The sequence below is a fragment of the Erpetoichthys calabaricus genome, chromosome 7, assembly GCF_900747795.2.
Source record: "Erpetoichthys calabaricus chromosome 7, fErpCal1.3, whole genome shotgun sequence".
In the NCBI taxonomy this organism is placed as follows: Eukaryota; Metazoa; Chordata; class Cladistia; order Polypteriformes; family Polypteridae; genus Erpetoichthys; species Erpetoichthys calabaricus.
In genome coordinates, this window is record NC_041400.2 from 179049831 (window position 1) to 179062504 (window position 12674).

Consider the following 12674-nt stretch of genomic DNA (forward strand, 5'->3'; position numbering starts at 1 on the left):
GGCATGACCTTAAAAAGGTGGTTCATGCTAGAAAACCCTCAAATAAAGCTGAATTACAACAATTTTGCAAAGATGAGTGGGCCAAAATTCCTCCAGAGCGCCGTAAAAGACTCATTGCAAGTTATCGCAAACGCTTGATTGCAGTTATTGCTGCTAAGGGTGGCCCAACCAGTTATTAGGTTCAGGGGGCAATTACTTTTTCACACAGGGCCATGAGGTTTGGATTTTTTTTTCTCCCTAAATAATAAAAAACACCATTTACAAACTGCATTTTGTGTTTACTTGTGTTGTATTTGACTAATGGTTAAATGTGTTTGATGATCAGAAACATTTTGTGTGACAAACATGCAAAAGAATAAGAAATCAGGAAGGGGGCAAATAGTTTTTCACACCACTGTAAGTCAAATTGATTCAATTTTCAAATGTCACACAAAACTTAGTGTTGTAATTTTCCCAAATCTGTCCCTCTTTTACATTTGTCCAAGCTTGAATTTCTTGTGTGAAATCAAACTTACTGGTTCAATATTAATTCTTTCAGAAGCCCTGTAAAACACTTTTTGTTGAGCCATTTTTTAAAGTATCTTAAATGACTGGTAAGATTTGGCAATGGTTTGTTTAGCCTATGTTCTAATCCAGAATTAGAATATTAAATGGACCTGCAGTGTAACTTGTAGACATTCACCAATTTCCTTTTAAAATATACTGCACTCAGTTTTTCACATTTTAGGGGTTATACTAGTACTACTAGGGTGTTGTACCATGTTAGCCATTATGAATGTAGAGAAAAGCCAAGCAAAATGACACCTTTTATTGGCTAACTAAAAAGATTACAATATGCAAGCTTTCAAGGCAACTCAGGCCCCTACTTCAGGCAAGATGTAATACCGAGACTGGAGTTCCCTGTGTTTATATCACACTCTAGGACAAGAAACAACATTGGTAAATCTTTAAATGAGAAATTCTAAATGTAAAAAATTAATAGATTCATTCAGGCTAGGGTCAATTTAACAAGACAGAGAACAACAATGTATGGTCAATACTATTAAACATTAGATAGACTTCAAAAACCAAATGGATGACATACATTTAACAGCTACATCTTTGTATTTATCAATGAAGTACGCTGTTTTCCCTGTTCTGCTTGCTTTCTGACATAGTCTAAGTGCTTTGTGTTTCAAAGCACTAAATATGTTTTATTTTGGTATTAACAAATGGAGAGTTGCTCATTTCATTGCCAGTGTAGACTGGCTAAATAGTTGCTATTAGGGCACTGAATGCCACCTAATCACCTCCAATGCAGGAGTGCAATAGATGACATCTTGTGCAATAGTGTTTCATGTGCAATTAAGGTCTTATGTTGAATGTTTGTGTTCTACCTTATTTATTCTTAACCTTTCCTATCCTTTTGTAATTCTATCTTCTTCTATAATACGCTACCGTGGCTATTTGTTTGTCTGTCCAGGATTTTAAATCACCTGAAACTCGCAAACCGTTTCACCTATTGACTTGAAATTTGGTACACATATACTACGTGATGTCTACTATCCGCTTTCGGGGTGATGATTTTATTACTCTTTTTATTTATTTATTTTTTTACATTTTATTTATTAATTTTATTGTAATCATTCCATACAAATAGATCAATTTATCACAAAAAAAATTGAAGGCAAATCAAACCCCACCCCTGAGAAGGACAGCTTAGCCAAAGGAGAATTGCTTAGGGCTTTTTAATAAGGCAACAATAAACAAAAGAAAGGAAGAAATATATATAGGTAAATAAAAAAGGAGAAGGGAATTAAATGCGGTAATAGTTATTTCTCTTATTCTAAAATAATATTGATTAGATCCTGCCAGGTTTTAAAAAAATTCTGTACAGATTCTCTGAGAATTTATTTTTTTTCCAATTTCAAATAATATAAAACATTGGTTTCCCACTGACTTATCAGAGGAGAGTTAGGATTCTTCCAATTTAATAAAATAAGTCTACGTGCCAAAAGTGTAGTGAATGCAATCACCGTTTGCTTGTCCTTGTCCACTTCAAGTCCGTCTGGAAGAACACCGAACACAGCTGTTAATGGGTTAGGAGAGATTGTGATACCAAGGCTGTCTGAAAGGCACTTAAAAATTTTGGTCCAAAATGATGTTAGTTTGGTGTACTCTTTTGGCTGTTCGTTTGTCTGTCCAGGATTTTAAATCACCTGTAACTCGCAAACTGTTTCACCTATTGACTTGAAATTTGGTACACATATACTATGTGACGTCTACTATCCGCTTTCGGGGTGATGATTTTATTACTCTTTTTATTTTTATTTAATTTTATTGTAGATTCAACTCTCGGCAGCGCGCAGCAGGGCGGCCATGCGGCGCATCTGTACGGGCGCCGTTCATTCCCTTCCACCTTCATTAATCATTCTTGAGGCAGATTGAAGACTTAAGTGCCAGATTAAGTGAAAAATTAAAGAAAACGTACTAAGTAATTGCAACACAAAAACTAACTTAATCAGTTTTAACATGAAAAGATGCTGACGAAAGAAAAGAAGCAGTGGACCGCTAGGGTGGAGTAAAGAAGAGCTGCTCAGGAAGCAGCAAGCACATCAACCGCTGAGCAAACAAATGGTAAACTTACAGAGGAAGAGGATGAATACTATTAACGCTCAAGTCAAGTGTATTCACTGCTGCAGTGCGCCGTTACTGGTTTATTTATATTTTGACACCACGGGGAGTGCACCTTATTTTGTTGTATCTGTTACAATGACAATAAAGATATTCTGATTCTGTCTGAATCTTGCCTAATTTTTTATTTGCTTTAACTGTTGTTAGCACTGCCAGTGTGCACAATCTCCTCTGACCCTGAACTATAAAATATTGGTTAGATAATGGATAAATGATTAACCGGAAAACTGAAGACACTCCAGATGCAACCATAGAAAGAATGTGAAGGTTCCGTTCCGTTTTTTTAGGGATTGTGTAGAACAGGGGTCCCCAATTCCGGTCCTGGAGGGCCCCAGTGGCAATAAGTTTTCATTCTAAACCTTTTCTTATGGGTGATCTGTATTTGCTGCTAATTAACTTTTTCTGAATTCATTTTTTTTTTTTTTAAAGTTTTGTTCCTCTTTTTTTCTTCATCGTTCTTTCCTTAAAACAGAAAAGAAATGAGAAGTGAGTGAATCAACAGAAGACCAACCAAATCAGGGCCTCAAACTCCAACCAATTTCACTCCAACCAGTTGCTTAATTAGATGCTGAATTTTCTCTTTTCTAAGAGCTCTGGTCAAATGTTTTGAGGACCTGAGCAGATCAGCATTCCCAAGACCTTCACCTTTCTTTATTTTCGGATACTGTATGATGGACACAGTTTGCTGGGCATGTTTTGGTTCATTATGTATCTCATTATTGCTTGGCTGCTAATTAAGGAAAATGAAACAATTAAGGGGTCTGAGTCTTCAAGAACAAGTCAAATACAATGAATTTAAAAGAAGTTAATTAGCAACAAAAACAGTTCACTTATTATGAAAAGGGTTAAAATGAAAACAGTGCAGAACACTGTTTTAAAAAAATGATTAATCTTGCTGTCATCATTTCGTTTCCTCTTACAAATTCATGACATTACAGTTTGTAAATTGAGAGATTAAAACTCGCATCTAATTGCTCACATCATTGCGCTCTCAAGGCACATACTAATCAATTTCTGAACTATCTCTGTAATGGGGTAACAGTATCAATAGCGAAGGCCTGTGTGTGTTGTTTATTATTATAAAAAAAAAAACGATTCCTACAATCACAATTCTTCTGCCTTAAACACAAAGCATTTTTAAACATGAAATTCGTTGTTTTCCTTTTTGACATGTGATGCGGTGCTATACCATTACCATCATCACTGTGAGTCATTTTTTCTGTGTTGTTTTTATGCACATTTTTCCTCACTTATTACAGTGCTTTACAGGGTAATGGAAAAAGCAGGGACTGTCACAAATTCAGAACTTTGGTATCAACTTGGTATTGAAGTATCAGTTCTTGTGACATCCCTAACTGAGTATATAGTGTCCTCCCTATGTGCCGGTAATTGTTGTACTTGTTACGTACTCAATTAATTGTGTTTTTCGTAAAAATCAATATTGGGTATCATTAAAGCATCTCCACTTTAAATTTGATGCTTTAACAAATTGAAATGGCACTGATTTGTGTATTTAGTGTCCCTCTATGTTTTGGAACAACTGACTGACTGTTTTTTTGTGTGAATGGGTTATTTTCTGTTACATTGATTTTGTACATGTGGGATTATCAAGTGGCAGCCCGTGGGTCAGATCTAGCCCTTGTGTAGTTTTACTCCGACTCCAAGTTATCCTCCTCTAGCACATTTATTTCAGAAGTGTGTTAATGTTGTTATATCTGGTTTAAATTGCCTAAACGACGTTCGGAACATGGCGCAGCGGGAAACTGTTCCAGTGGGGACCTTTTTCACTGCTACACCGCTAAACACAGATTTGTTGCACTAGGGCTCTTTTTCACTGCTACACCACCAAATAGTGGGCGGTAGCATAGGTATGCCGTGCAGTGAAAATGGACAGAGAGCATTCTGAAACTGAACTAAAAGTTGAACATGATGAACAGAAGAAATTTTGCCGAAAAAAAGAGTCATGTCCGTCCCCTGGAGATACTTTAGTTTTAAAAGGTCAGATGTGTAAATCCTGTTTCTATACTACTGTATAATACTGCAAGCCAAGTTGTACTTGTTTTTGTACTTGCTAGTGTATGTTTTGCTTGTATTAATCCTGTGCTGGCGACTCCTTCAGAGATGTGCGCATCTCTGAATGGATGGCATAAACAAACATGTATAACGAAGATATTTTTAAAGTTCTGAACACTCCGTCGGCTAAGTTAATAACTAGTTTTAATTTCACAAAGACTTTTATTATGTGGTGATTGGTAATGTGGAGAAAGAAAAAGGAAAGATAGGAACTGGGGTTTTGGTAGAGAGCAGGAATATCATGAAGTGAATGGATTCTGTGCGGTGATTGCTGCAGGCGCCTGCTCTTAATGCGGAGGAAGTCAGTTTAAGAAGCATAGTGATTAACGACTGGGTCGGGGAACACAACACAAAGTATTTGATGTGCTGCATTAACTTGTGACGGGGTTTGAGAAAATCTAGTAAATTAAACATTGATTTTAGGATGAAATTTAGTTTACAACATTCTACTTTAATTATAAAATAAACTATGAGAATAAAGTGGAAATGTCGACTTTAATCTTGAAATAGTCAACATGTCGAATTTATTCTCGACATATAGTTTGTTTTTTTCTTCCGTGTCCATATTTTTTTTTCTTCACAGTGGCCCAAATGCGCTTCCATAGGGCTATACCACAAACAGCATTATAAATGCAAGTTGCAGTTTTTATTATTTATGTATATAGCTTAGCTTGAAGCAAGGTCCGTATTAATGCAGTTTGCCTAAATGATGGTACAGTTGGTAAGATGTCATCACCAAGTTGCACTTGTTTTATTTTATTTTAATTTGGTGAATACTGTGTAATGCACCTGGGCTTGAAGCTTTGAAGTAATGGTGCAACTATCAGTAATACTATTATGTATTTTATTATTATTTATTAGTTTAAATATTATGCAGTTTAATGATGGTAAAATTGTTTAAAAAGTTACTTTAACGTGTCAGTGGACAGAGATTGTTAACATTAACAGAAAGTGTAGTTGGTTTACAAAAAATATTTACTATTTATTCCTTTTCTAAGACGTGTTCAGTGCAATCCAACTTTTGACAAACACCTCTGGATATTTTACGAAGTCTAAATGCCTCTTTGGATGGTTGAAAATATGTTGTCAAAATCAAAGTTTAAGCTTTTGCAAAATTTGTTCAATTAAAGGTTCTGTATTTTGACTGCATCTGTCATGCAATGTGCTTCCTTCTCTTTAGTGCCACCCCCTTGAAAAATCAGTTTATGGGGCCATGCAAACCTGGATTAATACTTGTGTGTACATTAAAATGTCTTTTTGTACGATGTACAATTCTCATAACAGTCTAATAGGTTATTCTTAGCCAGTCTACTGCAGTAATTGCAGTGGAAAATGTGGTGAAATGTGGTTAACATCCACTCATGCATGGGGAAAAAAATACCGTCTAATACCGTGAAACCGGCAGAATTTTGAAAAATACCGTGATATAGAATTTTGGTCATACCGCCCACCTCTACTTTAACGTAACTTAATTTAACTTAACTTAAAATGTAGTTTGTTCCACACAAAAAGGCTCATTTTACTACCATGTTTATCCCATTATAATTTAGATCAGAAATAAAAATACATATTTTGTGTTTGCTTTGATAGAGCAATGCGAGTTTGTCACCAATAAGCATAATGAATTGTAATTCCTTAAACTTGTGTTAAATGCATTTGAAAGAGTGAGCTTTACAAATGATAGCAAAAATCAGTTACTTTTTAATGAAGTGCCTGTGCAAAAATAGTCTGTGGACATGAGGGAGGAGCGAGGACTAATGAAGGTTAGAAGCGCAAGGTTATGATGTAGGAGAGTAGTTTGATAATGTTAGAATGTCAAGTGTTGTTTCGATTGCATACATATATATATTTTTAATCTTTTAATCACCATATACAATTTCTTGTATTAGGAATTTGTCATTTTTCGCAGATTCCCAATGTCCTCTCACAGATACTCACAGAATTTACGGGGTCAGAGTGTGTCGAGGTCTGCCCACAAGACTTTTTTGGAATACTATGTACTTGAGGGGCACCAATTCCATCTGTAAAAACATAGCGATTGGGCTTTATTGGCAGTTGCCCAGAATGCTTATTAAGTCCATCACCTCGCTTTCTTTCCATTGGCACTTTGAGTCTCTGAAATCCATCTTGATTTTCAATACAGAGGTATGATGAGGGTCACAAAAACGTCTTCTTCTTTTGGCTGCTCCAATTTAGGGGTCACCATGTCGGCCATCCTTCTCCATCTATCCCCGTTTTTCACACCGTTTTCCGCCACACTGACTGCCAGGCGAATGTATTAACTTTTTTCGGCCTACAGGAGGCATGGACCAAAAGATCCTTTAAGTTCTGATTCCTCCTATAGGCCGTCACCAACCAGATGTTTTGAAATGATGGAAAAGACATACTACACTGTTGAAACTTCATACGTAGGATTCTGACCGTTTGTTTTGCCTGGTACGAAAAAGTGAAAACCAGCGGGACAATGATCTTGGTGTCCAGAATAGGGAGCCGCAAGGCCATCAACTCAGAGCCCATCCCTTCTGGATCATCTCCTCCATCTATGCGTCTTTTACATCATTTTCTGCCTTCATGTCCTCCCTCCCCACATCCATAAACCTCCTCTTTGACCTTCCTCTTTTCCTCTTGCCTAGCAATTCCATTTGCATCATTCTTTTCCCTCATCTTTCCTCTGCACATGTCCAAACCATCTCGATCTAACCTCTCACGCTTGGTCACAAAACTGTTGTACCTGATCCCTCTGTTATACTCATTCCTAATCCAGTCTACTCTTGTTACCCCGAGATAATATTGAAAAATTGAAAACTTCAAACTTGTGGATTAAGATCACATAAACATTGGCATAAAATTAGTTGGATTGTAATTTTCTAGTCAAGCTTTCAATTGCAGGTTACTTTCAGGTCGCATATGTCTATCAGATATAACTGACAGAACCCATTAAATAGAGTTGCAGTATTCTCCATGGCAATATTTCATTGATAAACTAAGGATATGTCTTATGATTGTTTTTGCTTTTCTTTTTGCACACAAGTGGAAATTAAGTTAATTCAGGATGAACACCTGGAAACTTTCTTTTGCATAAAGGTTTGTGGGTTGTCCAGAGCATAAGCATGTTTTTGCAGGTTGGATGATGGATGGATGGTTGAAGATCCAGACAACTTTTAAAAGGGTCTGGATGACCAACAAGAACAGGTTACCTACTGGCTCACAAAATGTGCTTGATAGATGGCTCTTTCATAGCTGGAAAATTTACAACATATATTCTGTTGTTCTTTTTAGGGTAATGCTGGTAGCTCTACACTGTAGAAATTGAATTACTAAATAGATTGAATACACAAAAGTGAAATCTAAGCAAGTGAAAAGTTTTTATATCAAGCCATTGATCTTGTTTTTCTTGTTGTAAGATTTATTGACTTATCAAGAAATTTGTTTTAATGATTATGTAGCTGGGCGGCAAGGTGGCGCAGTGGTAGCACTGCTGCCTCGCAGTAAGGAGACCTGGGTTCGCTCCCCGTGTCTGTGTGGGTTTCCTCCCACACTCCAAAGACATGCAGTCTAGGTGCATTGGCAATCCTAAATTGTCCCTAGTGTGTGTGTGTGGGTGTGTGTGTGCCCTGCGGTGGGCTGGCACCCTGTCTGGGATTTGTTCCTGCTTTGCGCCCTGTGCTGGCTGGGATTGGCTCCAGCAGACCCCCATGATCCTTTGTTAGGATATAGCGGGTTGGATAATGACTGACTGACTGATTATGTAGCTTATTTCAAGAAATCTCAAGCAATTTATGCTTACCCCTTTGGCAGATTTGTGGCAAAATAAAAGCAAAACAACTCCCATTTCAAGTTTTTTTTAGTTTTTGCATATTCATTTTTTGCAATGTAATACTCTTAAAAGAATTTCAAAATAAAACATGCAAATCCTTATTTAACATATGCTGAAACAATAAAGCTAAGTAGCAACCTTATCCTTTATTTTCAAAATGCAGCTTCCAAGCATATAATAAGTGTATGTTTAAAAAACGGGAAAATTTCAGGAATTAAATTAACATCTTTGATTTCCTTTGGTAATTATTTGCTTGTTTGTGTTACAGTTCAGTTTTCAAATGGCAATCTTAGAAACTCTCAACTGGTGGATTTTGCATTATATAAAAATGTGGATACCAACAATCCAAGAAAAAAACACCAGCGGATTTTGGTAAGATATCATAATTTCTATTCAGTATAGAGTTAAATTTTTATTTTTTTCTGTCTTATGTAGTGTATTATTAACATTATAGGACATGTCTTGTGTTCCTGATGCTTTTGTTGTTTTGGTTGTGTTTTTTTTTTTTTTTTTGTAATTTCAACATACCTCAGCTTCTTTAAAAACAACATGATGAGACTTCAAGTGATATGAGCATGTTGAGACAATGGTGTAATTTCAGGAATGTGTAATTGCTTAATTTCAGTTGCATGGCCTACCTACATTTTTGGCTTTGCATTTGCTTCTCAGAAAATGTGACAAAATCGTATTAACCAGTGTTTATGTCCAGCAGGAGTGTCCCGCCTTGGCATTGAACAGCAAGTCATATTTGTTTTTATGTTCAGCCCTTTTTTTTTTCTGGAACTCATCTAATATGTCTTTTAGCCATTTTGCTTCAGAATTACATTGCTAGGTGGCTCATTAATATTACAACTGTTTTAGAGTTTTTGCTGAAGTACTTAAAATCTTTACATGAACTGACAGGGTTAACTTTTTGTTTCTCATTTCAGCTTAAAGTTTATCGCATATACAGTATGTCAAATATTAAGTAAATGACACTGTTAAACTGTCCAGACTTTCTTACACTTTAGTGAAGACCTAACAAAAATCATAATTAACTTTATGTAGTCCAGTAAATTACAACATAATTTTAGGTTTTTCTCACATCCTGTGTGGCGGACCGTTGGGGCTCTTGCCTAGCCGGGAGGCCTGGAGGATGAGAAGACCAGGAAAGAGGCAATACCTTCCCTGGAACACGAGAAGGTGCTTGGACGATTCCGGAACCATGGACTGCAGCACTTCCACCACACCAGGAAGTGCTGCTGGAAGAGAATCTGGGCACACCTGCAGTGCTTCCGGGTGCCCGTGCAGCACTTCCGCCACACCAGGAAGTGCTGCAGGAAGATCGTTAGGGAGCACTTGGAGCACATCCGGGAACAATATAAAAGGGGCTGCATCACTTCATTCGGGGAATCAGGAGGTGGGGGACAGGGCTTGCGAAGGGAGGAGTAGAGGCGGCAGAAGAGAAAAAGAGAAAGAAAATGGAGAAGAAGAAAAGGAGTTATTGTTGCTGATTGGAGCAGGGTGTAAGGTGCTATACTAGGAAAGAGATCAAGAAATAAAAAGTGTGGGTTTTGTAAGTGTGCCTTTTGTGTTTGTCTGTCGGGCTGCTACGCCCTCTACAGATGTCACACCTGATATCAAACAAATAATTGTTTCACATCTGTTGATTGATTGCCTGATTTGGTAAGAATTAGTTTTAGAGAAGGTCTAACTAAATTATTTCTAGTGCCCAACCAATTAATCACGTGGCAGATCTGATCGACTGATAATGAGTCTCCGTAACCTAATCGGCATTGTCAGAATTGACGTCAATGAGGTGCCAATCAGGCACTGTCATTTTGAGTAATAGAGTTCGTCAAAATGCGCAGGATTTGGTGCATACACATTCACCATTGTCCCCAAAGTGTATTTAAGTGCAGTTAAGAGAACTCCTGACATCATATAGTAATTAAGCTTTATATGTTCTTAAGGAATTAATATATACAATCCTCTTTAATAAAATCCCTGTGTGCGTCCATGTGTCAGTGTGTGTGTGTCTTCTGGTGAAGTGCGCATGCGCGGGGCACTCTTTAATGAAGGACATCATTGCTGGGGAGAGTGCTGATTGGGTAGTCGCGGCCGCGCGCATTAAATCCGTTGCTGGGGAGACGCCACACATACAATAATCAGCTGCACGCCAGCATAGATTAAAATACTTGCTGGGGAACTGCACAGTACTTGCTGGAGAGACGCAACAGCCACGATTATCAGCTGCACACCACACATTACATCAGTTCCTGGGGAGACTCTGCTGATTGCCCAGTGTTGTGACAGAAAATTAAACGCATATTACGGACAAGGCGGAAGTTCAGGGAAGGGCGGAATGAGTGGCAGAGTCACCGGCCTCTAGCAGATGCTTCAAAGGCCTCCTGACGCGTCACACGACAGAGAGGGTGGGACCTATAAAATATCGCACAGCCGATCCAATCGGATTTCAGTAAATGAGGTAACACCTAAAAATAAGGCACGAAATATCCAATCGGGTATTGAGACAAGGAGACCAACTTCCCCAAAGAGGTGGGATTAGTGTTTGTTGTTGAGCAAGTGTTCACTCTGAGGATGTCAGATTTGCGATTAAGAAGCTTGGCCCGGTAAAGTGTAAAGTGTCAGTTGTTGAAGGGGTTTTCCTAAATATATGAATTTTCATGATATTACAATACGATGACTTTTAAAAGTAGATTTATTTTCGCGCACACAAAATCCGTTGCTGGGGGGACGCCACACATACAGTAATCAGCTGCACGCCAGCACAGATTAAAATACTTGCTGGGGAACTGCACAGTACTTGCTGGAGAGACGCCACAGCAAGCTAAAATAAAGAGAGGCAGGATAGGAGATCTTCGGACAGACACAACACATCAATCAACAGCCACAGAGGAGAGGATAAATGTAATATTAATTATACTTACTGTATTGTCATATATGTGTCTATTTTATTTGTATTACTATTTTACTTTAGGCTTCTTGCAAAAATATTTTTGACAGAAAAAAATTAAGACAAGAAACAGAATGAGGTTAAGGTCCCTTGCCATTTAATATAGACTGTTCCTACTAATGTTTATGCACTACTGTTCTAGCGCCCGTTATTGTAACGGGCTTAATGTCTAGTGTGTACATATTGTACAATGCCAGTGTCAAATGATTGTTTTCTAAACCAGAATTTATTTCAACATAGCCAGGAAACGTTCAGTGCTTTGTCTTTTCTTTACACAATAATAAACCTACTCTTCCATTTCAAAAGTAGTTATGCCACAGACAATGAACATAATTGAGTTCCCAGCCTAGAATGCCAGATGGCATTTCAGGGAGTACAACAAAGAGAAAGGCTGCATGTGAGTCACCAAAACTGAGTGAGGTGTATTGTTTGACCTTATCACAGCGCAATCAGTGTCTTTCAGTTCGCCGTCATTTATCAGCGGTCCTGTTCTGTGATATGAAAAGAATCAGGCATTGCAAACGCAATTGTCACCAATGAATGAGCTGTAGAAATGTACATTATTCATGTTTCCTTGCTGCAAGTGGTGTGCTCATAAAGGGGAATTACTTTTTTTAAGAGAATGGAATTTGGATCTTACAGTACTCCATACAGAAGGGTGAGGTCTAGTATTGATTTCTGTGGAAGCCCTGATTGTGAAACATCACTCATTTAGAGGTTTGATTGACATTTTTGCCAGGGGGGACAAGGGGGACTAAATTGGATGCAACACCTACTGCTTACACTTGCAGTCTCTTCTGCTGGTTGTCCTGGCAGTAGTGCAGAAATATTAACTGTGTGGTGCGTCTGTTTTGGAATTGTAGTGCAGGTGTTATTGTGGAACAAAGCTCTTTCTTACCATATTTCATTGCTTAGTGGCATGCATTTTTCAGTTTTGTTGGTATCACGCTTTATATTGTTCACTGTTGCAAAAAACTGAAAACTGAAGCAAAACTTAAGTGCCTTTGCCGTTTTGTAAACGTTTAATAATTTCAAGTTTTTATGACAATTCCAACACCACACGCATACGTTTATCGGCTATAACAACGTATGGTAGTTTAATTATAACAAAAGAGAAAAGCTACGAAATGCTATTAAAGCTTAAGGTATGTAACT

General features: G+C 37.7%; 2 protein-coding genes across 2 annotated transcripts in view; both read left to right on the top strand.

Annotated features, from left to right (window-relative positions):
• The window catches only part of LOC114654912 (baculoviral IAP repeat-containing protein 1-like), an 828238-nt gene that overhangs the window by 601364 nt on the left and 214200 nt on the right, over positions 1–12674 (top strand). The window lies entirely within an intron of this gene.
• The window catches only part of polr1e (RNA polymerase I subunit E), a 53748-nt gene that overhangs the window by 7772 nt on the left and 33302 nt on the right, over positions 1–12674 (top strand). Inside the window, exon 2 of the mRNA XM_028805774.2 lies at positions 8832–8935. Coding sequence (XP_028661607.2) covers positions 8832–8935 — 104 coding nt within the window. The remainder of the gene's footprint in view (positions 1–8831; positions 8936–12674) is intronic.